Source organism: Patagioenas fasciata, chromosome Z, assembly GCF_037038585.1.
Source record: "Patagioenas fasciata isolate bPatFas1 chromosome Z, bPatFas1.hap1, whole genome shotgun sequence".
Taxonomy (NCBI): domain Eukaryota; kingdom Metazoa; phylum Chordata; class Aves; order Columbiformes; family Columbidae; genus Patagioenas; species Patagioenas fasciata.
The window spans coordinates 82780661-82807480 of NC_092560.1; the positions used below are offsets into that span (position 1 = coordinate 82780661).

The 26820-nt window shown below is 43.7% G+C and overlaps 2 protein-coding genes across 8 annotated transcripts; both read right to left on the bottom strand.

The window, feature by feature from the left end:
• Positions 1 to 761: 761 nt before the first annotated feature.
• Positions 762 to 15999, bottom strand: HDHD2 (haloacid dehalogenase like hydrolase domain containing 2). 7 transcript variants are annotated; one of them, XM_065860424.2, is made up of 7 exons: positions 15858 to 15999; positions 12550 to 12651; positions 10493 to 10701; positions 7056 to 7140; positions 3098 to 3314; positions 2900 to 2963; positions 762 to 1673 (listed from the first exon to the last, which is right to left on the bottom strand). In XM_065860424.2, exons 1-7 carry the CDS (start codon positions 15929 to 15931, stop codon positions 1570 to 1572), a joined length of 855 nt encoding a protein of 284 aa, XP_065716496.1. In that variant the 5' UTR covers positions 15932 to 15999; the 3' UTR covers positions 762 to 1569. The 7 variants fall into 7 exon arrangements, with proteins under 7 accessions (XP_065716496.1, XP_065716498.1, XP_065716504.1 ...); XM_065860426.2 differs by having other exon boundaries at positions 12550 to 12655; positions 15858 to 15942; XM_065860432.2 differs by lacking the exon at positions 15858 to 15999 and adding an exon at positions 15636 to 15844.
• Positions 16000 to 18465: 2466 nt separating this feature from the next.
• Positions 18466 to 23027, bottom strand: IER3IP1 (immediate early response 3 interacting protein 1). The gene is made up of 3 exons (XM_065860433.2): positions 22872 to 23027; positions 21281 to 21382; positions 18466 to 20511 (listed from the first exon to the last, which is right to left on the bottom strand). The coding sequence occupies exons 1-3, from the start codon at positions 22960 to 22962 to the stop codon at positions 20456 to 20458; spliced, it is 249 nt and encodes an 82-aa protein (XP_065716505.1). The 5' UTR covers positions 22963 to 23027; the 3' UTR covers positions 18466 to 20455.
• Positions 23028 to 26820: the final 3793 nt, after the last annotated feature.

Consider the following 26820-nt stretch of genomic DNA (forward strand, 5'->3'; position numbering starts at 1 on the left):
GTTGTTTACAGATCTGGCGTAGAACTGGAGCAGAAAACTTAAGAACGGTTAGATAATTAGTGTCATTCTGCCTTTCTTTAATGAAATCTGGCTGCTTTCAGTGAAATTCAGGAGCTTAGCAGTGCTCTGTAAACTCAGTTAAGTTTGTCATCATTTTCAGCTGCGATCCAAGCCTTGATGTACCAAATGTTTTGCTTTCCAGGCAGTTTGGGGTATTTCCGAAGTGGAAAAGGCAAAGAATTAGAGGGACTTTGTGATTTTGTAGAAAATCAGCTTATATTACAGATCTCTCGCCTCCCGAAGCTGACTCTGACTATGGGCCAAAGCAGAAGCCAACGCAGGTTCAGAATTGTTGACATCAACACCGCATGCGTGAATTTATTCAAAACCGTAGGTTACAATTTGCAAGGGCACACAAATAGTATCTAAAACCAGCTTTTTGTTCCTGGGAGGGTTATAGTTTCTTGTGTTTCTATTGCTGAGTCTACTCTGTCCACACTTTCTGTCTCGGAGGGAGATTAAATCTGGTTTTAGGTGACCACCCACCACGTGAGGCTGCAGACAGATCCTCCCATTCCTCCACCACGATGATTTTTCTTAACAAGAACGAGCACGGTTCATTAACACAAAACTATATTTTCAATAAGGTTAATACTCCAGTAATGTATAATTACAAACTAATAATTTAACACTCAGGAGCACTGTAAAACAACTGTAAAGGACTTTGATTATTACACTTTGCAAATGGACCAGAAAAGCTATTTACCATCATTATGAATTTGGTTTATTTTGGGCGGATTTAGTGCACAGGAAAAGCGCGGCGTACTACAGAATTAAATTTCATTTTACAGCTCTATTAACCAACTGTGTAAAAAACTGAATCTGTCCCCATGGCTTGTCAAGGATTTTTCCCTTAACATTAAAAAGAAACAAAACAACCCAACAATAGTGAAATTGCACAACTGTAGCATTAATAGGACTCTGCTGAGGTCTAATTTCAAAAATTCACAGTCTCTAAAGCATTTAATACCAGATTTTCGTTTCTGTACCATTCTTTTTAATAACAGCGTCTAATTAAAACATCTGTATAATGCTGACAGTTTTAATTTTATGTGAAATTTGAAAAACAAAACCCAGGATCTGTTCTAATGAGAGGAAAGACATCAACAGTAGTTATTATTAAACAGCGGTGATATTTTAATTTAAAAGTCACTTCTAAATGTGCGTAATCTCTAAATTAGAGCAGACGCATGCTTGGTGAAATCACTACAGGCTGACTATGGCTCTGTTACTCTTTGAGGTTTATTTATTTGAGTATTTCCAGTGTGATCTTTTTTCAGTTTAGCTTATTCAGTAGCAGAAGTTGACACTTTCCAGACAGAGCTTTTCATCAGTTATTTCTTGAAAATAAACGGAATTCTCCTCTGTCCTGTCACGGCTTGAGCGGAAGGAGCCCACGTCCAGGTTTCCAACGTAAGACATGCATTCATACTGTGATGTTAATTTTTGAAGCAACAGTAATGGAAATTAAGCAAAATGGATGTTTGTTCAAACTGACTATTCCCTTTCTCAAAGCAGATGCTCTAGGATATGTTCCACTGCCTCTGGGAAGTTCTCACAGGTTAAGTAAGGAGCTGGATTGATTTTGCCTTCATCTGCCGGTCGATATTTACCTGTAAGAGATTAACAAAAACGTAGAGTTATTCAGCTCCACTGAGTATCCTTCTTTTTCCACAAAAATTGTAGCCTCCTGAGATCGGTAACAACCAGACACAGGAGGAACATCCATCTGAGGTTCTCCAGCAACAAACATCTCAAAATTCTTCCCTAAACAAACACTGAGCCTTACAGAAGATTCCTCAGGGGCAGCTCCGGGTCAAAATTAAGTGTTATTTATACACTGGTTTCTCTGTACTCTACTGGCACTACTCTTTCAGTGACTATTCAGATTTTTGCATTGTAGGTTTTTGAAAAAATAACATTATCGTCTTCCCTTCTGGCTTTTATGAGGAAGAGCACGATGACTTGCTTTCAACATAACAGACTGTGGCACGAGCAGTCCCTGGCACCATCAATAATGTTGGTAACACTTGTCAGTCCTTTATGGTTCCACTTCTGTCTGAAGCAAAATGACTTTTATAATTACCAGTGTAATTAGTAGGGAATGTCAGCAGAGTTCCTGAATGATCAGAGGTTACATCGCGATGACTGATTTTGGCAATCTAAGATGTCACAATAACAGTTCTCTCTGTTCTTTGATTGGTGCTCGGGATCTTCGAGTCATTCAAGCAAAAAAATCACACCTACAAGATCATCTATTACTTTATTATGTTATTTACATCCTACTCTCAGTTTGGGGTGTGTGCTCTAGTCCCATTGTTGAAACTTTAAATATAACAACCTATCCTACTTCAATTAAGCTTGCCAGCCTGCCAAGCTGCAGCTGAGGAACTATATCTACTGAATTCACCCCAAAATAAACAGGGTGATGGACGTGGGGTGTCGAGCAACCCCATGGTGTAACAGACAACAGGAATGTCAAACCTCTACAAGGCACCAGGGCTTGGAATGCACCTTTGCCTTGGGCAAGGTAGAATCATAGAATCACTGAATTGTTTTGATTGGAAATGACCCTCAAGATCATTGAGTCCAACCATTAACCCAACACTATCACTACCCCACGTCCCTGAGCAGCTCATGTCTATGTATTTCCAACCCCTCCAGGGATGGTGACTCCAGCACTGCCCTGGGCAGCCTGTTCCAATGCCCCACAGCCCTTTGGGGAAGAAATTGTTCCCCAGATCCAACCTCAACCTCCCCTGGCGCAACTTGGGGCCCTTTCCTCTTGCCACTGACTGTGCCACTGTCTCCTGGAACAACCGATCCATCGAGCACTCACCAGTCCTGACCAAGATCCCACGCATCCCCGCGTTCTGCGCGCCGCCAACATCATCCCTGCAGTCCTGGGACAGAACAGATTAGCTCGTTAGTGCTCACAGACATTATTTGTTAACAAGTTGGGGTTTTTTGTGACATTCTCTGCTTCGCACATCACTAACCAGCCACATAAAAGCAGCTACAAGGAGCCCCCACGTACATCACCGATCATGACGGCCTCCTCTGGAGCACAGCCAGTCCCCCGCAAAGCTTCCAGGAAAAAGGTTTTCTCCGGCTTCCCCACCACCATCGCTTTGGTGTCCGTCGCATATTCCAGCCCGGTGACAAAAGGTCCAGGTCCCAGAGCCAAGCCATCTTTTTTCTTGAAATATCTGGCTTTATGTATAGCTATAAGAGGAGCCCCATCCAAAATTAATCTAAAGAAGAAAGCACAAAAATTGTATTAAACAAATGCTATTCACAGCTGAAGGCATCAACCTGCTTTCATTTAAGGTGATGACAAAACTCCCACTGACTTTTATGAAGCTCTAAATCACAATGCAAGCTAGCATTTGGTGACTTAAATAAAGCTCCTTCCTTTTCCCCAGAAACAGCTAATAAAACAAATCCTCCAAATAAAGAATTTATTATCTTCAGGATTTTAACAGGTAACTATTTTTAAATCCTGTCCATACCTCTCATGCAATTCCATCTCACCAAGTAGCCTCAGTTTTCACCCATTTGATTTCCCCACACAAATATTCTAAAATTAATTAAATGAACCACAGTCAGTGGCCGTAGGTTTGATGGCCTGGCCTGGCCTGGACTGAAAACACAGCAGCTTCTGTCAGGAAATCTGCAGTTTTTGGGGCTGTTGGTACCAACAACTGCATGTTTCCAGCACAGATGGGTGTTCACATGAATCCCAGGGAGAAGGTGAATCATTTTACCTTAAATTTATATTTTAACATTGGAGAAATTACAGTAAGCTACACAAAAAAACATAAAGATATTAGGTACGTTCCCACCAAATTCTTCAGCTGACAGCGCTAAGCCTCGTGGAAACAAAGCTGGATTTGGGCTCCTTGCTGCTGGGAACCAGACATCCCAAGTGGAAGAGGGTTCAAAGCAACAAGTCAGCAGATTATTTTCCTCTTAACCACACCTGATTTATGAATTCTTTAAGAAAAAAAAAAAAAACAACCTTTCAGGAAATAAAATAAAATTTACTAAAAACTAAAAGAAACTACAAAAAAAACCAATCTTGTTTTGACTCTTCAGTGATTTTCTGCTGCGGCTCCGTTCAAAGAGACTGCCTGAGGAGAATTTTGTGTTCCTTGGAGGATGTCTGCTCCTTTTCACATGCCTGTGGAGCAGCCTGGGCACTCTGAGCAATACAGAAATGATAATATTTCACTTAATTATCAAAAAACACTTCTGTTGAATCAATGCATTCCAAAGCAAGCTCAAGAAGAGAGCTGGCATGTGTGTCTGTGAGCAGCCAGATATGTTCACGATGGGAGGATGCCTCCAGGATACAGAAAAACTTAATTTGACAGCGGCGCCACAACCGCTCGCGTGCAGCAGTTTGCAGGAAACATCTCGCTTGAGAGAACTATTTTAAACGTGGCATCAAAATCCCATGTATAAAGAAAAGAGATTTAGTCTCAGTCATTGCAAAGGGTGCCTAGAGAACAGCCTTACCATGCGTATGTCATTTGGGGACTAACATTGAGCTGGATTTACCTAACCTCATGCTGGATATCAACCAAATAGTTGCCTACCAGGTAATTAGTCTTCACAGTCAATGGAGAGGAAAAAGCTCTTCTAGAGCACAGTTCAGCTGCCTTACTTTAAGCACCACTGGGGAATCACAGGCTGGTTGGGGTTGAAGGGACCTCTGGAGATCATCCAGTCCAACCCACCTGCTCAAGCAGGGTCACCAGAGCAGATCACACAGGATCCTGTCCAGGCAGGTTTGAATGTCTCAGAGAAGGAGACTCCACAACCTCTCTGGGCAGCCTGGGCCAGGCTCTGGCACCTCAAAGGAAAGAAGTTTCTCCTCATATTCAGATGGAACCTCCTGTGTTTCAGTCTGTGCCCATCACCCCTCACCCTGTCGTTGGGCACCACTGAACAGAGTCTGAAAAAATGAATGATGCCTTACAAACACCTCTTCTCTCCCTCAGGAGACCAGGTCACTGGCTCAGATACAGACATTGGCACTGTAGATACCTGCATTTAATCAGATTTGCCTTAGAAGTTTTGCTATGAGCAACGTAAATCACCAGTGACTTACAGGACAGGGGATGAGGACATGGCATAAGGCTCGAGAAGAGTATGTGGCCAGTAGTCAATATTTCCATTAGACCAAATAAAAATGACACCAGCTGAACAGTTTACCCTCAATAAAGGACTGGGGGAGAAACCCAGAACAAGTCAGTGGGACATTAAAGATCAGACAGAGCCCACTCAGTGATGTAAGCACTGGAATACATGATGAAATTAGAATACATGTGAAATTAGAATCCACTCATGACTGCGCTGTAAAACTCGCTGTAAAAATCAATGCCACTGGCAGCATACACTAATGAGGCTGCCAGAGAATGAGTTTGGGTCAATACATGTTCTTATGATGAGGAACTGGCATGTAGATAAGGACAGCATTGGCTTCCTGCGCCAAGGAGCCTCCATAAGATGCTGGCGAGCAGTAACTGATACTCCCTCTATGGATTTAGTGGTTGTAAAGACAGATTGAGGTGCTTGAGATGAGGTTTTTTCAAACTTCAAGGTGAAAAATGGTGTGGCGGGCATCATCCCAGGGGAAGGAGTAGAAAAGACTCATTGCATGTATTGTAGCACAGCCCGGAGTTAACCAGTGTTACCTGATGTCCTCTCACGTTTAAATCATTGAAGCTAAAGGGTTTTTTGAGCTAAAATTGAGAGTACTCTGTTGAGCAGATCTGAGAACTAGAAAAAAAGGATGCATGGTAACGCACCTCATAGAATCATGGAATAGTTTGTGTTGAAGGGAGCTTCAGAGTTCCCCCAGTGCCCCCCCTGCCATGAGCAGGGACATCTTCACCAGCTCAGGTTGCTCAGAGCCCCGTCCAGCCTGGCCTGGGATGTCTCCAGGGATGCTTCAGCCACCACCTCTCTGGCCAACCGGGGCCAGGCTCTCACCACCCTCAGGGACAACAATTCCTTCCTCATGTCCAGCCTGAATCTCCCTCCTTTAGTTTAAAACCATCACCCCTTGTCCTATCACAACAGGCCCTGCTCAAAAGTCTGTCCCCATCTTTCTCACAGGCCCCTTTTAAGTCCAGAAAGGTGCAATAAGGTCTCCCCAGAGCTTCTCTTCTCCAGCTGAACACCCCAACTCTCTCATCCTGTCCTCCCAGCAGAGTTGTTCCAGCCTCGGATCATTCCTGTGGCTCCTCTGGCCCCTCTCCAGCAGGTCCATGTTTGTCCTGTGCTGAGGACCCAGAGCTGGACCAGCACTGCAGGGGGGTCTCACCAGAGCAGGGCAGACGGGCAGAGTCACCTCCTGACCTGCTGCCCACGCTCCCGGTGATGCAGCCCAAGACACAATTGGTTTCTGGGTGCAACTGCACATTGCTGGCTCATGTCCCATCTCCCATTCTCCAGCACGCACAAGTCCCTCTCCACAGGGCTGTTCTCACACACTATTGCAGCCTGGCTCGTGAACAGTCACAGATAAATTTTATGATTTACCCTTTAATCAACACAAAAAACAAAGAGCTTTACAAATAAGACGGACCAGATTTGATCCACAAGTTCACCAAGCCCAGCATATTGTGCTGGTCACTCCCAAACACAAGATGCTTCAGAAGATAATGCCAGACATCCTGCCTGAGGTGGATAAGGAACAATCTGTCCTAAATACTGGATTTCCTTCCCTACAATACTTTATATCTGATAGCTAGGGTATGAATATAGAAGCTGTCTCTTGAAAACATCCAAACATCCTTGGTTTTGTGTATTTCTTGAAGCACTGCTAACTTTTTCAGGGCAATGACACCCACAACTCCACTTCTACAGTTTATTTATAGATGCAAGCTATGAAAACCAGGGCCAGACTGCTTGAAGTTCAGGGTTGAAGCCCAAAACCCACGAAGCCAGCAGAAAACAGACCCAGCCACGAGGATCTGACTTACTGAAACGCTTTGTTCATCATCTCGTAGTGGAAGTGCTCAGGAGCCAGCCCTACCACCACTGCGTTGGGGTCATCAGTGGCTATCCCTGGAAAACCAAAACATGACTCTCAACAAAGAGAATTTTATTCATACTTAGCAACAGACACTCAACTAGTGCAATGAATGACTTTAAAACAAAAAAATAGCATTTTGCAACACAGATACATCACATAGTTTGACATCTTTAGACCTAAGGTCTTAAAAGGTCTTTAGGTCTGTGGAAAAGGTGTTGATCTATCCAGACTCTGCCGTCCTTTGTGACGAACACAACTCTGCAGTTGGATTGTCTTAACAGCGACTGTTCAACAGTGATTCTCTCCTTGCTTCCACAGAAATGCGGCAGACCATATAAAACATTTTTTAAATTTTTTGTTATCTGAGAATTTCTTTCTCCATACATTCATCTGTTTTGTAAGACGGTAGAGCAGGAAGGTTAGTGAATTCCATCCAGTTTTTCTATTCCCTCTAGTCACAGCAAACTCCACTTAGGGTATAAACCCTGACTTGTTCTACATATCAGTCTAGTTATGATGTACTGCAGCATGACCTACAAGTTGTTACACTAAATAAGTTTTGTCTCTTCTGGAAGGTCTTTCTTTTAATGTGGATTAGTCCCCTTGAGAAGAGCTTGAGCCTCTCTTGTCCTGGACTTCTCTGGAGGAGCACAACTGATTTTACATGGTGGTGCCACCTCTAATCAGAACCAGCAATGGAAGCAGAGAAGCATCTACAGGGGAAACAGGAATAGTGGGAAGTTTTATTTAGGACAGGTCAAGCATCAGCTGCACGTGCACTTGCTGGGGTTCTTGTTCCACATTCACACAGCACATACTCTGCACCTTTACTGGGATAACTAGAGCTGGCTTTCCAGAGAGTGTCTGATGTCTCTTGCTGTATGTCCTTCAGACAGCAAAACGTACACTCAAGTGACACCAATGTGGATTTGTGACACCACCTAAAAGCATCTGGGTCCTTTGACAAAAAATAGATTACGTTCATCCATCTGTGACCAACTTTATAGAGAGATTAGCCAAGAATAGCTCAATAGCAGCCACTAACAGGAATTTAAAACATTATCCATCGTACTTCAATGTTTTGAGAGCAGCAAACAGCTTGCAGCAAAACGAAACAAAACAATCCATCCCAGATCCAAGCAACATGGATAGTGACGCTAACGTGCTCTGCCAACAGCTCTGTCTTTGACATCTTTTACAAAATTAGCAATAACTACTGTAAAACCAATAGAAATATCCCAAATACACAGAGGTTAAACTGATTTAACCACCTTCGGTGACATAGCTGCTGCCTCCGCTGTTTCCGACCCAAGAAAGGCTGTCTGACAGCACAAATACAGAGTATTGCTGGGGGCATACTTCTCTGGGTACGATGTCAGGTGGAACAGATTATCAGGTTTTGTTGCTCTCAGAGCCCACAGAGGCTTTTCTCCTGAACACTTATCTTTCTGAAGATTACTGACTAGATTACGGCACTAAAATTTAACAGGAAATGTCTAGAACGTCTTAGAACCTACGTAAATTACACAGCCATAAGGATTTTAGTTCATAGGCAAGCGTCAGGGAACGCTTTTTAAGCCATACACAGTTTTGCTGCCTTAATTTTTCTTTAAAGCCTGACAATACACAATTTTAAACTCTGAGTATGTTAAAAATGTGGGTATCTTCACTACTCTTAAAACAATGATGTGGTTAAGTCAAGACTAACTGTCTCAGCTTCAGGCATCTGCCAGAAGTGTACAAGTTAGAATATAACATTTTCTACTCCCTTTATTGTTGAGGGAGAGAAATGGGAACATCCGACAGTAAAGCAAGTTTTAAACAGGTCTTTAGAGATGAAAATCTAGAGAAGTTTGGGCGATTAACCTTCTGTCACCAATAAAGGTATCAAAGTGTTAATCATGTAATTATTAACACGTGGAGTGAGACCTAAATGCTCAATATAACATAAGCAACAATAACGACCTGGAGATTTTACATTTGATAATAAACTATTAAGAGAGAAATAACTTCCTGTGTGTACCTCCACACTGGCTTTTCAGCTCCATATGAGCAAAACCTCTGTACAATAGCTGAGGGAAACTGGATTTATAGCTATAAAACAAATCAGCACTGGTAGGTGCGATAAATCTCCAGTGATCTAGTGATAAGCATCTCTTTTTTTTACACTAGAAATTAATAAAAAGTATTGAGTTTTACCCAAATTCCTGACTATTTGAAGGCTTTGGCTGCTGTTTCCACTAATCCTCAAGAAGTGATGACTTCAGACTGTTTAATGTTCATTTATAGCTCCGTGTAGTATCAATTAAAAGATACAGGGGGCAGAGTAATATGAAGATATCATTGCCGGGCCATCTTAACAAGGCGCAGGTACAAGAACCAGACTGTAGAGGTGCTGCCAGTTTTGAAGAGAATGTATAGCTGCTGTCAATTAAAAAGGATAAACGTTAATTTCTGTCCAAAATGCTAGTTACTGAGCCAGGAATTTGTAAGACAGATGAACTTTGCTCATTATAATCTCATTATAATGGCAAAACACACCTCAATCTCAAAGGATACCCACCTCCAGCCTACCTTCATGCATGCATAGTGAGGTTTTTACCTTAAAAACTGAAAAAAGAACTTCTAAACCAGTCCATAACAAAGGTTTGTATGACTAGAGCCACTCAAGCTCCACCTAAACGTAGAAAATAGTATAAAATACCCTAACAATTGAGAAAGAGTGGGGGGAAGACACCATCACTGAGAAGCCAAGGGAACAGTATAATGGGACTTTCAGGACCAGTCAGTAGGCTGAGCCTGTTTTCTTGGGTAAGATTTGTACACCTGGTTAGACCAAGTTTAGACTTCAAGCTTGTATTTGTAATCACATTAATAGCGCTACATAGTCATCTTAGAATTTATATATATCTGATACTAATATTTATTTCTTCCAACTAACATCTTATTTCAACTAAAGTGTATTTTTGCAACTAAAGTGTTTTTTTGCAGGCAGTGAATTTATCAACGGCATCTAAAAGAAGTTGCACTGGTTGCTTTAATAAACCTCCTTATTTGTGGATCTAGCTGTGAGAATGCCTCATTGAATGCGCCCAGACCTATAGTACATATCACACTATTTGTGAGTCTGTGCAGAGCGTAGATTCAATGAACACAACTGGCCTGCAATATTTGTGAATCTAATTGTGCAAATTCAACATTAGTGTGCTCACACCTATAGTATACATAATACTACTAGGGAATCTGTGCAACAAGCCGGCCGTTGAGCACGATTAGACTTACAGTGCCTACATGAGGTTATTTGCGTCACGAGTTCAACCCAGCTGCCTTGCACGGGGTTTAACTTCTGTTAAATTAATCATCTTAACGCAACAACCGCCTCACCTGTGAAATCAGGCAGGGCTTTATCGTCCACCAAGAGGAGAGGCCGCACCTGCTTTTGCTCCAGCAGATTTCTGGCCGCCGTCAGAGAGGTGAAAATCTCATTTTCCGTGATGTCAAACCCCAGTTTCCTCAGCCGTTCCAGCAGGTCTCTCTTGCACTCCTTCGTTGTGTTCGTCACAAACCGAATGGTGACCGGAGCGCTGCGCAGCCTGATGGACGAAGAGCAAAAGGAAATTGGCCACAGAATCCTGTATGTCCTTTTGGGACTGAAAAAGGACAAGACCAAGCTTCCCCTGCTTTGCTTTGACCAGGAAAAGCCTGGAGATTCCAATTTCTACCATCACAGTAGCAACAACTAGCTGGAAAAGCCTTTTAATTCAAACTGGATAATAAAGAAACCAGCCCCGTGTCCTGGATCAAAGCAGCCTGAAAAAAAATAAAAAAATAAAAGAACCCTGTTGTTAAATTAATATATTGAACTCCACATTCTGGGTGAATTTCACAGCAGCTGTGGCTCACCTGGAGATGCAGGATTCTCCAGAAGCCCACATTACCTGCGTGGTGATTTCTTTTGTCAGTTTCTGCAGCCATTTCTCCCTTTACTGAGGAACACCAACATCACGCAAAAACACATTATTGCCCTACACTGACAGTACAAGCTACCAAACAATCAAATAATTTTAAGCAACAATTTCAACGGCGCTCCCTTTAATTATTCCCCCACCATCACTTCGGTTTTGTTGCTATAGTGACAAACACCAGCTTCACTGCTGCATGGAGAACGTCAGGATAAAGTTGGTCAACACTGGAGACGTGCTTGCACCTGCCACTTCTTTCTCCTGTTTGTCACACACATTGACCCTTCACAAGGATAAGCTATTAAAAAGTCTCTGGTTTGCTAATAAATTAATTTTGTTTCCTATGGACCTCGCTATTGAGAAATAACCCTAAAAACAGAATCTATCAGTTTGTTCCCTAAGGTGCAGCCAATCAGTTCAGCATCTCTTTAGGAAGGACAATGACATGGACCAGCAGAAAAGAGCATTGAGAAAATACTTTTTTCTTCAAACATCTAAGCAAAAACATGGATTTTTAAGAACGCTGACTCTCAACTGGCACGAGTTCTCCCTGCAGCATCAAACCCCCTTGCAATTGTACATCTTTAAGAGATTATTATTTCCATGGAATTAGTTGTGAAAACAAATGCAGAGTTTCCTAATCCTGCTGTGAATTTTCCTCTGAGCTACAGGCCAGCTTTATAAAAATCTGAGCAATACAACTCCAGTAAAAGCATCTCATCCTTAATTCAGCCTCACCCTTGATTAATTCTTACTGGCCCAGCATCTCAAGGTGTCCTCTCTCCCTCATCATGATAGCAGATATCATTTTGCAGTTTTCCTCATCCATTGCAACATGTCTTCTCCACAAAAACAGTGTCAAGACCACAGTACAAAGACCCCTGGGGTTGCATATCCTATTTTGCCACTGACTCGGACAGACTAAGTCATTTTACTGCATCTCAGTTTATTTAGGCACCTTTTCATGAGAACAGAATGAGGTACCTAACTGTCCTCTTTATTAATGTGTTGAAATTCCCACAAAAGATGGGCTGTATTATTAAATGTTTCTCAAAATTAAAAAACGACCAAGACCACTTACCTAGCAGAAAGAATATTTAAAAATAATAAAGCAAAGCCTTGGCTGAAAAAACAAATGAAATGAGAACTCTGCAGAGGACACCTTGCTCACCGGCCCAGGCTGTTCTCTCTGAAACACTCTGAATATTATCTTTTTCTGCCTAGAAAAGGCTTAGAAAAGACCCAGAGAGCAACTCCGTAAAGCTGCGGGGGTTCAGGTGATACGTGGCAACTTTTTGCTATCTTTGCTGATTTCTTTTGGTAATAAGAGGTGTAAATAAAAGCAGAATTTGGCTGCGTATTTGCTTACCCACGATGGCATAAAAAGGCAGAAGCTTCAGGCCCGTTTACTTAAACAAGTATCTTTGTGCAAATGGCGCTGACATAACATATCGGAGGGAATAGAAGAAAGTCACTTGCCTTTTGAGAGCTTCCTGCGCGCCTGGCACAGCCGAGTCTTCAACGTGGAGCGTGCCGCTGAGATCCACCAGCACGGCTTTCAGCGCGCGCCGAGCTGCCATCCTTCCTTCCCCGGGGAAAAGGCAAATAAATGAAACAACGACAAACCGGTTAGCAGACAATGGATAATAAAAATAAGGAACTCAGTTAAGCGCCTCATTTGTGCCAAGCCCGGTATTACTCAGAACATTACTCGCAGTATTAAATGGGCCCCTTTAGACGGAGAAATAAAAGGCGGCGTTTAAAAAAAATACATAATTGATGGGGTGGTATTTTCCCAAAGACTCTATATATGGAAATCAGGTGCTATTTGTTTTTTAAGTGCCTTTATTTGTGCACGTCAAAAAAAAGTCTCTAAACAAGCAAGGCTGTTGGGAAGAGGATCATTAGGTCTGGTATTGCCGGCTCAAGGCCTCAGCAAGCACATTTTGTCAAGTCCCATCGACACCAACGGCATCGTTCAAGTAAAAATAAATACAATACGACTAAGTGGTGATACAGAGCTCTGACTATAAAACTCTAAACGCTCTGCAAAAGTGGGTAGCGTTAATTTTATTTTTGTAAGCGAGATCTACGGTGATCCAGCCCACAATGCAATCCAGGTGTTCTAACTCTTAAATTATTCGGTGGTTGAGTGCCTGTGGATTTAGCCTGAAAGCTGTCAGGGTTCGAGAATATTCAGCACACCAAAGGGTTACTCTCTCACAAAGACGACAGCTAAAGACTTTTTTCTAGAGCAAACTTCGGTGTCACACAAGACTCAGCCCAAAACAGAAGCCAGCACTCAAAGCGTAAAGGCACTGGGGAAGAAAACAGTGAGGTCATGTTCAAGTCACCTGGCTAAAAAGTTGTCTCAGAAACTTGTCCTTCTCCTTATATGTGCTGCAAGCGCTGTATTTTGCTCTGCAAGCAAGTTTGCTGAGCTATTTCTTCGCAAATGTCCAATCCCTCCTGTTTGTTAGACAATAACACCGGCAATCTGTCATCACTAGCAAGTCATCATGATTTTATATTGAGCTATTTTGGTTAAAGACAGGACACATAACGTGTGTACTTTTAAAAAGCACACAGACTAGTCAGCACAAGGCTTAGAACCCACCTTAATAAATTTAATTTTCTATCAGGACAGTTTTATCTTTGCAGACAGTTTTAACAACGATCATTTGAACTTGATGTCTCAGGTGCAAGATATACTTGCAGAAAACTTTCATTATTCCTGCTGCTTCCCTGTAATAAGCAAAAACAAAACTTTTAAAAGTTGGTTTTATAGTATGCCTGTTGCTACACAGACCAGGTTAAAAGTCTACGAAAAAGAACTCCTAAGGGACTGTCATCAATTGAGAAGAGGGCACCAGGTTTCTAAGACACCTTCTCTGGGGAAAATACTTAGTGCAGAAAAAAAGGCTGAACAGAATGGAATTTGCATGACTCTACATCATCTCCATGACAAAAAAAAAATGCTCTCTTCCCTCAGGCACTTCCAACTCCAGCATGGGGAATTTTTGAGTGCTCAGAGAGATTAAAAAGAGGACTGAATAAGGTGCTATTATAGAAATTCTCTAGCCAAAGACATGACTGCAGAACAACTGCACCCTGCCTGCATGGATAACACAGCTAAGGACATGGACAGAATACCCTACTTTAGCAAAAATTGAATTTTTATTTAATTCTTCTTTTACCCTATATCTGTTGGTTCTCCAGTTTGCAGTGTATTTAATTGGGTAGCATGGAAGGTATTCGCAGAGCCAGTTTCCAGCACAGCTGATTTTAAGTATAAAGCTCATGGCCTAACAAGAAAGTCCTAAAAACCTTCGGTTTTCACAATTGCAGCCCAGTGCATCAGAGGAATCTCACCTTTGTGCTGGCATTACAGCCACAGCAAGTGAATTAAGCCATATGATACCTCAGGCTGGTCAGGCTATGAGGGACAGAATCACAGGCTGGTTGGGGTTGGAAGGGACCTCTGGAGATCATCCAGTCCAACCCACCTGCTCAAGCAGGGTCACCAGAGCAGATCACACAGGATCCTCTCCAAGTGGGTTTGAATGTCTCCAGAGAAGGAGACTCCACAACCTCTCTGGGCAGCCTGGGCCAGGCTCCGGCACCTCAAAGGAAAGGAGTTTCTCCTCATATTCAGATGGAACCTCCTGTGTTTCAGTCTGTGCCCATTGCCCCTCACCTGTTGTTGGGCATCACTGAACAGAGTCTGGTCCATTCTCTTGACACCCATCCTGGAGGTATTTATAAATATAGATAAGATCCCTCTCAGCTTCTTCAGGCTGAACAGCCCCAGCTCTCTCAGTCTCTCACAGAATCCCAGAATGTCAGGGGTTGAAGGGCCCTGGAAAGCTCATCCAGTGCAATCCCCCCATGGAGCAGGAACACCCAGCTGAGGTTCCACAGGAAGGTGTCCAGGCGGGTTTGAATGTCTGCAGAGAAGGAGACTCCACAACCTCCCTGGGCAGCCTGAGCCAGGCTCTGACACCCTCACTGAGAAGAAGTTTATTCTCATATTTAAGTGGAACATCCTGCATTTCAGTTTGTACCCATTGCCCCTTGTCCTACCATTGGTTGTCTCCTTATGAGAAAAATGCTCCAGACCCCTCAGCATCTTTGTGTCCCTGTCCTGGACTCTCTCCAGTAATTCCTTGTCCTCCTGAAACTGGGGAGCCCAGAACTGGACACAGAACTGCAGATGTGGCCTCACCAGGGCAGAGCAGAGGGGGAGGAACAACCTCCCTCCACCTGCTGGTCACACTTCTCCTGATGCACCCCAGGGACCATTGGCCTCCTTGGCCACAAGGACACATTGCTGGCTCATGGTCACCCTGTTGCCCACAGGACTCCCACAGAGCTGCTTTCCAGGTGAGGCTGCGCTGAGGTGACGGGGCTGCAGCTCCACGGCCGCCCCCACAGCCCCCCACGGAGCCCACACGGCCTCCCCGGTCCGGCCACTGGCCCTGAGGAGCCGGGGCAGCGACTGACAACCCGCTCCACATCCCGTTCCCACACCACAGCGGGCATGAGGCTCCAACTCCCTTCCCTACCCCAGCCACGGAGATGGTACCGCCTCTTTCCGCCACCTTACGAAGAGCAGATGGGCTGGGCCATTCTTCGGAGATGGAGCTTCCGAACTCGATGGGCTCCCCTTTCCCCTAAAGCGTATGGTTCCGCCCGCCCGTTCGCGCCCGAAGAAGGCGGGCGGGCCCACTCGGGGGAGAAGGGGGAGCAGAGTGGCGGCGGCGCCCCCCCCCGCCCCAGAGACTAACCTGGCTCCAGCCGCCCCGCCGCCGCCCGTGCGGACTGCCCGCCGCAGGGCCCTCGCGGAGCCGGGGCTGCCCATCAGAGCGCCGGTACCCGGCGTACCGGCACGGCAGCCGCAGCCGCCGCCAGGCGCGGCACGGGGAGCTCAGCCCGCAGAAGCCGCTGTCCCCGCCTGGGCTCCGGAAGCCGCCGACAGGCAGCGCGGCGGGCAGCCCGCGGAGGGGATGAGGTGCAAAGGGAGCGCGGCGCCTCAGAGGGGAAGGCGGGAACTGGTGGGAGTTTGAATCCGGGATGTGCCGGGAACGCGGGTGTGCAGCTCGGGAACCGCCGGGAACGCGGGTATGCGGCTCGGGAACCTCCGGGAACGCGGGAGGGATGGAGGTGACTGCCCGTCTGCCCCGCTCTGGTGAGACCCCCCTGCAGTGCTGGTCCAGCTCTGGGTCCTCAGCACAGGACACACATAGACCTGCTGGAGAGGGGCCAGAGGAGCCACAGGAATGATCCGAGGCTGGAACAACTCTGCTGGGAGGACAGGCTGAGAGAGCTGGGGGGTTCAGCTGAAGAACAGAAGCTCTGGGGAGACCTTATTGCATATTTCGGTGCTTAAAAGGGGCCTGCGAGAAAGATGGGGACAGACTTTTGAGCAGGGCCTGTTGTGATAGGACAAGGGGTGATGGTTTTAAACTAAAGGAGGGGCCCAAACTGTTCTATAATGCTATGATTTTTTCTATTTTAGTGTTTTTGTCCGACTGATAATAGGATGAAGAGAATTATTCCATAGATGAGGTTCTTAGGGAAATTGTTTAGAGGTGGACTTGGCAATGTTGGGTTAGTGATTGGACCTGATGATTTTGAAGATCTCTTACAACCAAAATGATTCTATCACTTTTTAGATAAAAAACAGTTGGTATCTGAGCTGATTTCCTGCCAGAACGAAAAAGGAAGACGGGGACAAACTATTGAGCAGGGCCTGTTGTGATAGGACAAGGGGTGATGGTTTTAAACTAAAGGAGGGAGATTCAAGCTAGATGTGGGGAAGGAATTGTTGTCCCTGAGGGTGGTGAGAGCCTGGGTCAGGTTGGGCAGAGAGGTGGTGGCTGAACCATCCCTGGAGACATCCCAGGCCAGGCTGGACGGGGCTCTGAGCAACCTGAGCTGGTGAAGATGTCCCTGCTCATGGCAGGGGGGGCACTGGGGGAGCTGGGAAGGTCCCTCCATCCCAAACTGTTCTATGATTCTATGACTGTGCAAACATGGAAACCAGACTTGATTGTGAAGCTGAGGGGACACATCAGGGTCCTTTCTCCTCTGACATCAACCATATTCCCAATCAAAATATTGCTTCTGACACCATTTTCCATGGTCAGATGGAGACATGTTTGCACATCCATGGTGACAAGGACCAACTCCTCTGCCAGTGGACAGACCAGGATAAGCAGAGACTTCCAATCCCCAACAAAGTCTGTTTGTTTTCTTGCTGCCCCATTCCCCTTGTTGCTTGGCTTTTGACATCCAGCTCCCTTCAACCCAAACCATTCTCTGGTCTCTATCAGCTCCTGTGCACTTCCCACCACTGCCCAGCAAGGTGTTTGTGGACATTTTTGAAGACCAGCTTCCTGCAGCTGCTCTGTGGGTAACAGGTAACTGTAAAGACTACGGCAGCAGCAATCCCCAGCCTGTGGAGACCACTCGCTGTGAGGGCAATGGCACACTCCATGCTCATCTGCAGGAGAGGCAACATCCAGAAAGCATAGGTAGATGCAATTGCATTTCAAGCTGTTGCAGTCAGGATTTCATAAGAAAGGAGGGCACATCAATTAATTACATACAATATACATTCACAGTTTTATATTGTGATCGTACATAACAAAATCCAAGGTATATTTGATAGTAGAGTTTTAAATTCATAACATTGCAACCTAACATGAGATTTCAAAGAAAATCAATCTACTTAAATTTTCCCTTCACCTGTCCCCATGCCCTTCAAAACAAAACCTTTAACAGTACAGGTGTACAGAACTGGTCCCTCTTTTTTGTCTGTATTTGCACTAAAGACTCTCTGAACCTTCCCACAAGCTTCACTTTCACCACACAGTCTTAGTCCTTATTCTGATATGTGAAATGTTCTGGTTATTGTCATTTCTGTCCCAGGTACAAGTGACAAAGCTCCTCATGGTTTGAAGTGACCACTGGAGCACAGGCTGCATGTAGCAGGTAGAATTTTTCTTTTTATTAGTATTTTTTAGTCACTGCAGAACAGCTCAAAGCCACAGGAGGAGGCAGCGGCAGCGCAGTTACTCCCTCACAGTTTCTCTCTGCTCTCCCTTCTCAGCCTGTTTTGCGGCTGCCCTTTTGCCCTCTTCCCTGCTCATTACCTGGGAGACCTGATCTTCAGCCCCTGCCCCACTTTAAATCACTATTTTCAATCTGCCAGGTAAAACACGCCCCAGTTTTGCCTCAAATACAGGATTCCTGCTGCAGAGAACCACTGCTCTTTTTTACCGCACGTGCCTAATTGATTTTAAAACAATCTCCCCACGTGCTTTAAGCCACACTTTGAAACTTCAGCCTTTCGGAAAGGACAGGGGGATGGGGGAAATAACTTTTTACCCATTTTTAAAGCTGCTGGCTTTTATTTTAGGAAGAACCAGGGTTTTAACAGTCAATATGTATCAAAAGGAAATTATATGCTAGCTGTGCTTCAAGTAGTTTGGTACTCCCAATGCATCAGCAATAGAAACATCCTCTTTTTACACAAATTTTACAAAACTCCCTGTGTACCTTCTGTGTTTTATCCGTTCCACATACGTACTGTCAGCTTGCCATGAAAAATAAACATATGAAAATATCTGATCCAGACTGTACCCTTGTCACCTCTGAATTACACAAAATTATAAGGAATCTTTTATAATAGGTTTACATACTTAAGAATTTAAAGCCTACCATGATTCTATTCTGCCTCTGGCCAGTGTTACTTACTGTTGCTCATTAGCTTGGCTACATAAAGCAAAATACAACTTTGTAGCAAACAAAAGACGCCAGAGGGATGAGAGGAAAAAAAAGTATTTCATGTGAAAACAGCAATGCTGGCTATCTGGAACAGGATGGTGCTGAGATTTGCAATACTCCCACTATAGACAGAAATAGAGCAAGTTATGAAAGAAGTGCTTTAACTTAGAAATTAAAAATTTATTTACAAGTTTTCACTAAAGAAAAAAAACGAAAACACCAGCAAACTCTCCTCCTGGATATACTCTACTCTGCAAAACACTGCAATTGAAGAGCATTAGATTCATTTACACATTTTACAGATTTATCTTTGTATACAACCGCGCATGCTTCAGTCATCAAGGCGCCAGAAGAAGGGATAATAAACTGTTTTAAATTAATGAAACTGCCACGCTTCCTCTGGCTTTCCCCACTTTAAAAAGAAGCTAAAACACTTTAGCAGAGGAACAGACAGAAGACTCCTAACTTTTCTAAAACAGTGCCCGAGAATCAGCTTTCTTTAGCTGAGACTTGTTAGAAGACATTGGACGTAACCCAGCAGTCCTAATTGAGACAAGACTGCAATTAGCAATAATCTCTGCGACAGAACTGCAAAATCACACCCCCAGTTTCCATTTCAGCAAATTGTTCATTTACCAAAGGAAGATGGAGGGCAGGGGGAAGAAGCACCAATAGAAGAGGCTGAAAATTCGCTGTTTTTTGACAATTGCATTTGGAAAGGGCACATTATCCCCCTCCTATGTTTCTCAAGAAGATCAGACTACAAATGATTCCCCACTTCAAACACACTAATCACCACGTGGGACTTTAACACACATTTTAAAAGCTATAATAATTCTTGACAGAACAGTAACAAATGCTATATCTCTAATATTGCCTGCTAGTCTAAATTAACAACAGCGTTGCCCAGCTTTACATACAGCTTTTTTAGATTTTTGCATAGCAATTGCATCTATTTTCAACTTACTTAACCATCAGCATGGAACATTCTTGATTTGAAGAGTTTTATCAAAGACACCAGAGAAAAATCCTGTTCTCAAACCAGGAAAATTCACCTTCCAATGTGAACTGAATTAAGACTTTAGCCATCTAGTTTTATCCCCCTCAGTATCACAACTGTACTTCAATAATTTATAACATCTTCAACGCCTGATCTGTATTCATTATGTAGTACTCTGGTAGTAACTGAAACCAGAACCACTTGTTTTTTCTTCATTTAATAATAAAGCAGGAAGTGGACTGAAGGAAATTCATCCCTGAGTAATGAGACATTTAAAAAAAACACATCCTATCGACAATCAGCGCAATATCTTAACGACACATAATTAACAGTCAACACTATTTTAACAGGCAGCAACAGAACTGGTCGTAGTCCGGAATATTTGCAGCGTTGTTGCATTGATCCTGTTATCTTGTTTAATGAAACTGCAAGTGAACATTAGGAAATGGGATAAATAGAAATAGTGTCTTTATTATTTTTTAAGTTGAATGTCAAATTGACAGCTAAACCGTGCTGGATTCCAGAGAACCCTGAGCAGTGATGGTCAGCAACTGGCTTCTTTGGGTGTCCAAAAAGATTCCGCAACAGGTATTTTCAACCAAACAAAAGGAGGAGAACGATCGTAACCGAGTTTAATGCTATTAATGGCACTGTAGAAAAAAAAAAAGAGTAATTGTGAAAATTTGCTTCTGCACATCACAAAGTGAGAAAATTTCTTATTATCTTTGGAGAATGACTTTTAAGGAGCAAAATCAATCAACATTTTAAAAATACACTGAATTTTCCTAGGGAAAAATCAGGATTAATGGACAGAGACAGGATCAAAGCCTAGGACACGAAAAATGAGGAAGGAGTAGCATATATATATTTTATATGGCCCATCACGTTATAACTTTGACCCAAAAAATCCATTCTCCAAATAAGAAAAAAAACCACCAACACCTTGAACCCCATTTCTGTCCTTGGGCTTGCTGTGATTTAGAAGAAATGTATCGGTTTTAACTCGGGCAAGACAGATAAAATGTGTTACTTCCTCTTTACCATCACCTATAAAATAAATTTTTGGTGGGCTTTACAGTGGAAAACTTAGTAATTTACAAACAACTTTTTTTTTCCCCATCCTTTGAGGCACATAAACCTGTCTTACCTTTAAGAACTGCAGGAATTACATTTCCGTCACCAGGTACTTCACATAAAATTGAATTTAATCGAATTGAAGCAAATTACACACTCTGATTGATCACCACACTTTCCCCCCATCCAGTGCCAAAACTCCAAGGAAAGACCAGACACAGCAGTGGCCCAATGAGCCAGCGTCAGGGAACATTTTACTTCATCAAAAGGTTAATTAAAGGAACTTTAGCAAGACTTTATCAAAATTACAGCCAATAACGTTTCAGTGAAAGACCGTCACCTTACCTCTCATAACAGTTCGTACAGATCGAATAAGGTTCGTTAGCTGTGCTTTAATTCCCGGTTCCTCTCCGAATCCTCCAATCCCTTGATCGCTCCCCCAGCCAACTGTGTCACATAAAAACAGCCAGAAATGTTAGGAAAAAACACCCCAAAAAAAGTTATCACCGATATTAATGAGCAATCTAGCTTGATTTAGGCTATCACTAACATTAGAAAAACAAACTACAAACCAATTTGTTTCAAGATGGGATTTTAAAACAATATGCTGAATACTTTTAATGAACGCAACAGCAACGACAGATCAATGTCTCTTTAAAGGAAAACCTAAACTTTTTAATACACTGGGTGCTGGAGAAACAAATGAGTTTATTTGGGCTTAAAAAGAAACCACACACAGCAGACTAAAAACAAACTAATAATCTGTTCATAGTCCTTTACCAGAAGATAAACCAGCAAATAATTGTTGGGTATGAAGTGACACTTTGGCACTGGTCAGAGATTCCAAATTAGGATGATTTTTGTTAAGTGCTATTAAAAAAATAATAATAAATTGGGAACTTTTCAGAGGGTGACAGAAGTAGTGAAGGTTTACCAAGCCCTTAAGGGGACAGTCGGACCAGGGGTAGGAGCAGCCGTCAATATTTGAAGCTGCACAGTGCAACCTGCAGGTTTCTTTTCTCCAGAGGCAACTTTTGAGTGATTTTGTTTCCCACTTTCTCATCTCCTTCATTCTGGCAGTAAGCGAGTCCTCTCCCTCAGCAGCCACCGCTTCCCACTGGGATGAGCCTGGAATCATTCCTAAACCTCACCTGGGATCAACAACTGGCTTAACCCACCCTTGTCAGTCCCCGCATCGCCTTTTTCATCCAGCTGCTCATCAGGAAAGCAAAAGAAAACCCCAAAATCAAGCAGATATTCCCTGGTGAATCCCAGTGCAGCAGACAAGGAAGGGATAATTATCTGCATTCCTGCCGAAAACCCAAGCGCAGCCTGACTTGGAGAAATCAGGAAATTGGGAAACCTTGGATTTTTTTTTCTCCCCGGGGGCTTTGCAGATATTTATGTCGGTGGCTTTTCTGTGTTTTGTTTTCTTCTAAAGGGCGAGGATGCCCAACCTTGGGGATCTTTCTTCAGAATTGTGTGAGCTTGCAAAGCCTGAGAAGCTCTATCTCATTAAAAAAAAAATAAATAAAGGCAGGACAAGATGAAGGAAACCACCTCATGCTACGGCAACAAACTGACAACGGCACAAATGGAGATAAAATAGCAGAAACGCGCAGAAAATAAGAAAATTATAGGGGGAAAAAAAAACGAAAGCGATAACGCAACGACAGGAGCAAAATCCACCCACCCGGGCAGGAAACTCGAGTTTAAAAACAAAACCCCACAGCAGCTCCTCAACCCCGGCTCCCACCCGCCCCGGGCGGCCTCCCCGTGCCCGCCGAGCCGCCTCCGAGCATCCCCGGGCCCGCGGGGAGCCGGCGGCTCCTCCCCTCACAAGGCCCCGCCGGGCCGGTGTGTGTGTGGAGGCGGGAGACGCGTCGCGGCGGCCGGGCCTGGCCCCGGGTTTCCCCCCCCGGCTCCCCGGTCTCACCGTGCCGCAGGAAGCGCTCTTCGTGCAACACGGCCATGGCGTTGACGATGAGGAGCGAGGCCTGGAGCAGCGAGTACAGCGTGAACGCCATGGCCGCGCCGCCGGGGCGGGAACCGGCGGCCGAGCGGGACGTGGCGGGGGCGGGGGTTCTGAATGGGGCGGGGTTTGTGAATGGGGTGGGGGTTCTGAATGGGGCGGACGTTGTGAAGGGGCGGGGTTTGCGAAGGGGGCGTGGCCTGAGGGTCCGCGCTGGCGTGGCTGAGTTGCCGCTATGACGGTGTGTTGCGCTCGGTTTTTGGGGTTCGGGGGCGCCCGTGGGCGCTTAGCGAGCGTGTTTCTGTTCCAGCGCGGGCTCAGCTGAGAAGGAAAGAGCGACCTGAGCTTTCTCCACCGGTAATTTTAATTTCGCGTCTTCCAAATAATTGGAGGCTGGCTGGGAAACATCGTCCCACTCAGGGGCTGGAATGTGCCCGCTCATGGACATCACTTGTTCATGATCTAATATCAGAATCAGTCAAAAGCATAAACCACTGTATATGCAAAAATACGTTATTTTTTAATATTTAATTTTATGGACGAAAAATTTCCCCCCCTACTGCCTCTGTATTTTTTCAATACATAGATTCACAGGATGGAAGGGACCTTCCCAGCTCCCCCAGTGCCACCCCTGCCATGAGCAGGGACATCTTCACCAGCTCAGGTTGCTCAGAGCCCCGTCCAGCCTGGCCTGGGATGTCTCCAGGGATGGTTCAGCCACCACCTCTCTGCCCAACCTGGGCCAGGCTCTCACCACCCTCAGGGACAACAATTCCTTCCTCATGTCCAGCCTGAATCTCCCTCCTTTAGTTTAAAACCATCACCCCTTGTTCTGTTGCAACAGACCCTGCTCAAAGGTCTGTCCCCATCTTTTTTGTTCTGGACAGAAATAGGTTCAGATCCCAACTGTTTTTATCCAAAACATGATGACTGCAGAAGTCGAGATTCTTAGAAGATTCCAAAAGAAAACAATTATATTTTATATTGGATTGATAGGGGCCTCTGGGCACTTCTGCAGTCAAATAGCAAAAATAATAATAACTGGAGCTCAGGGATACTGTATAGTTATTGATGCATAAATATATTTTTCTTTCCCTTGCATCTTTCAGTCCAATTGGCTGAAGGGGGTGATTTGCATAATCACTCTGATTTTATTTCTCAGTAATCATACAATACGCAAACCCCTTAACTCCGGATGGTTGATAGCTTTTATTACTCAATCAGGGTACAACAATTTGCATAATCACTGCACTTTGATGGTTATTAAACCCATTTGTCGTGAAAGAACTGATAACTTTGTCCTTAATGCGGTGGACTGGGGAGACCTCACCTTGATTCTTTGACCTGCCACAGACTTCTGATACAATCTGGGTAAATTATTCACCCTTTGTCAATATTATATCTCCACGCTTCAGCTCTGGGTTAAGATCCACTCACCCGCAAGCGTGAGATGATCTGAAAATTCAGTGATTAATTAAACATGGGGACCGTATGATCAATAAGCAGACACCATGCAAATTAGCCACAAAGAAGTCCACACCTCAGCTGCCTCTTGTCTTCAGTTTTCCTTTCTAAAACTTTAGTGTAGTCAATAATGTAGTATTATGCATCTAAGTAATCATTACTAATAAAATACATTACTTTTTAACAGCTGGAACTGGAAGCAAGAGAAAGCATCCCATCAGCAGAGCCACAGCATATTTTGTTACTGAGTTATCCCCCACATTACTAGTATTAAGTAAGGGGGATAAAGGACAAAAATCACACATATTTATCAGAGTTTTGTCATCTGGACAAAAGTATTTGTCATTTCAGTCTCAAAAATAAATGTACTCTCAATTTAGGGAAGTGAGAAAAATGTCACTTCCAGTGAAACTGATATTATTCAACCATACACTGAAGGGTTTTGTTATATGAAAGCTCAAAATATTTCCAAATATTGGCTCTGATTCTGCAAACACTTATGTGTATGATTAACTTCATGTGTGTCAGCAGTTAGCGGCACTGCTCGAGTGCACTGGCACTTGTGAACACACTCAAGAATTCCAACATAACTCCTTTATTTCTCGCTTATATTTTTAATTTGTATATAACTACAAACCTAAAAACTATCCATTTAGCATTTAAAAACTGAGCCATTTCTAGGGGCCCTCAAAGTTTCCAAAAAGGTGGGGTTTTTTTAATAATTCAAACCATCTTTTTTTCCTGTGTCTATAAATAATATGAAAGTCTGATCTTGATTTTACCAAACTCCACACACACAGAGAAAGTCAATATAGGGCTGAAAAGATTTAATCCCAAAGGTTGTCACTGTTTTTTAAGAAGTTGTGAGTGCTGGCACAAAATGGTCAGACAAATGGAGCTGCTTTTTGTTCTTGGACATAATTTAGGGCATTATGGCAGTAATTCTATAATTAAATACAGATAAATATGAGGGGTCACTAAGAGGCACATATAATAACCACCATAATTTCCTGGGCTACCTCCTTATGGCATCCAACCTATGAATAAATATAACCTCAGTGAAGAGTTAATGTTTAGAATTATGGCACTGAAAAAAAAATGAGGTGTTTAAAATAAGTATACAAGTTATGGCTTAGTATTTTTACCCATAATTAAGATGTATTTCCAAAGAGCAACTGCTATCAAGCTCATATCAACTCGACGTGATTTTCCCCTTCGTAAAATCCATCATGGCAACTTAACAACCACACGAGTCTTATCTCTGAATCATCGTCTTACGTGGTTGAAGGGAAAGCCAGATAAAGTTGCTTGCATTAGAAGGAAAGCTTTTATATTTTTTTTAATTCATTAAGGTGTTACATTTCAGGGCAGTAAATCCCTGTGGTGTCATCTGCAGAGTGCAGTCCATCACCATAAAGGAGAGTTTTAAACCACCTTACAGGTATCAAAGGATTAAACTTCAGGCTGGTGAAGACCTTGGCATTTTTTATTCTCAGTTTAACGCTCGGTATCGTCAGGTGGAGCACAGCTCCTTGGGTCTAATTATCCTCTACAGTTAACGAGACTCGAGCTCGTTGCATCAAAGTTTTCAGGATTGTGTTGGTTTATTCCTGGTCAGCAAATACCAGGTCAAATGAAAATTTCTCACAAATCCAATCTCCGCATCCTTTGCTTCACTTGCCACGATCTTCTGAGTTTATTTTTCTGAACTGGCTTTGACAATTTCCTCCTTTAGATATTTTACATATCCAGACATACACACACCAGTAAGAATATTTTTGGGACACAAAAAAGCCTGGAAATCAGCCCAACCAACCCCAAGCTGGAAGTGAAGAAGTGAATTTTGTTGGTGGCAACTCTTGACTTCTGTCCTTGCCAGTGGAAAGTCCCATAATGGGAACATGGCATCAGTCTGTTCTCGGTACTACTTGCCAAGTAGTTGCTAATTAACGCCTGTGTCTAGACGAGTTTTGCCAGTGGGCCGAGTCATACCTCATGAGCAATAAGCAAACTTTAAATATTCACCCTCGAGGTCCAGAAGGCGATTTGCTACTTCATGGTTTTACCTCAATGGGGCTCTGAACGGACACAAAGCATTGTGTGATGTGGAACAGGACGTTGAATCAAGGAGTTGAGTCCTACCAAGTACCAGCCTCTACCACGAGCAATTCAATGACCTGAAAAATTCTGATAATGTGAAAAATGTAGGTTCTGTGGCTCACTTAGGTGCTATAAATAAATCCCATAGCTACGCTTCGCAGTTAAGCTAAAGCCTTTGTCATCCTTTAGCGATCACACCCATTGCGCTATGAAACTACTGCAAAGGTTCATGACGCTTCGTACAGATGTAACACGTCTCTTGTGAGCACAGATCGAGTGTGTAAGTGATTTAACGTCCAGCTGTTCGCTTTAACCACCAAAGCTGGGAATGCAATAAGGTTTTGTACAT

Coding starts and splice junctions, on each gene's coding strand:
- HDHD2 (XM_065860424.2), bottom strand. CDS start 15,931: ATGGGCAGCCCCGGCTCCGCGAGGGCCCTGCGGCGGGCAGTCCGCACG. Junction 2,964..3,097: donor AGGCCGTCATGATCGGTGAT/GTACGTGGGGGC, acceptor GTTCTGTCCCAG/GACTGCAGGGATGATGTTGG. Junction 1,674..2,899: donor TGGGATCTTGGTCAGGACTG/GTGAGTGCTCGA, acceptor AATCTCTTACAG/GTAAATATCGACCGGCAGAT.
- IER3IP1 (XM_065860433.2), bottom strand. CDS start 22,962: ATGGCGTTCACGCTGTACTCGCTGCTCCAGGCCTCGCTCCTCATCGTC. Junction 21,383..22,871: donor AGAGCGCTTCCTGCGGCACG/GTGAGACCGGGG, acceptor TATGTGACACAG/TTGGCTGGGGGAGCGATCAA. Junction 20,512..21,280: donor TGTACGAACTGTTATGAGAG/GTAAGGTGACGG, acceptor TTTTTTCTACAG/TGCCATTAATAGCATTAAAC.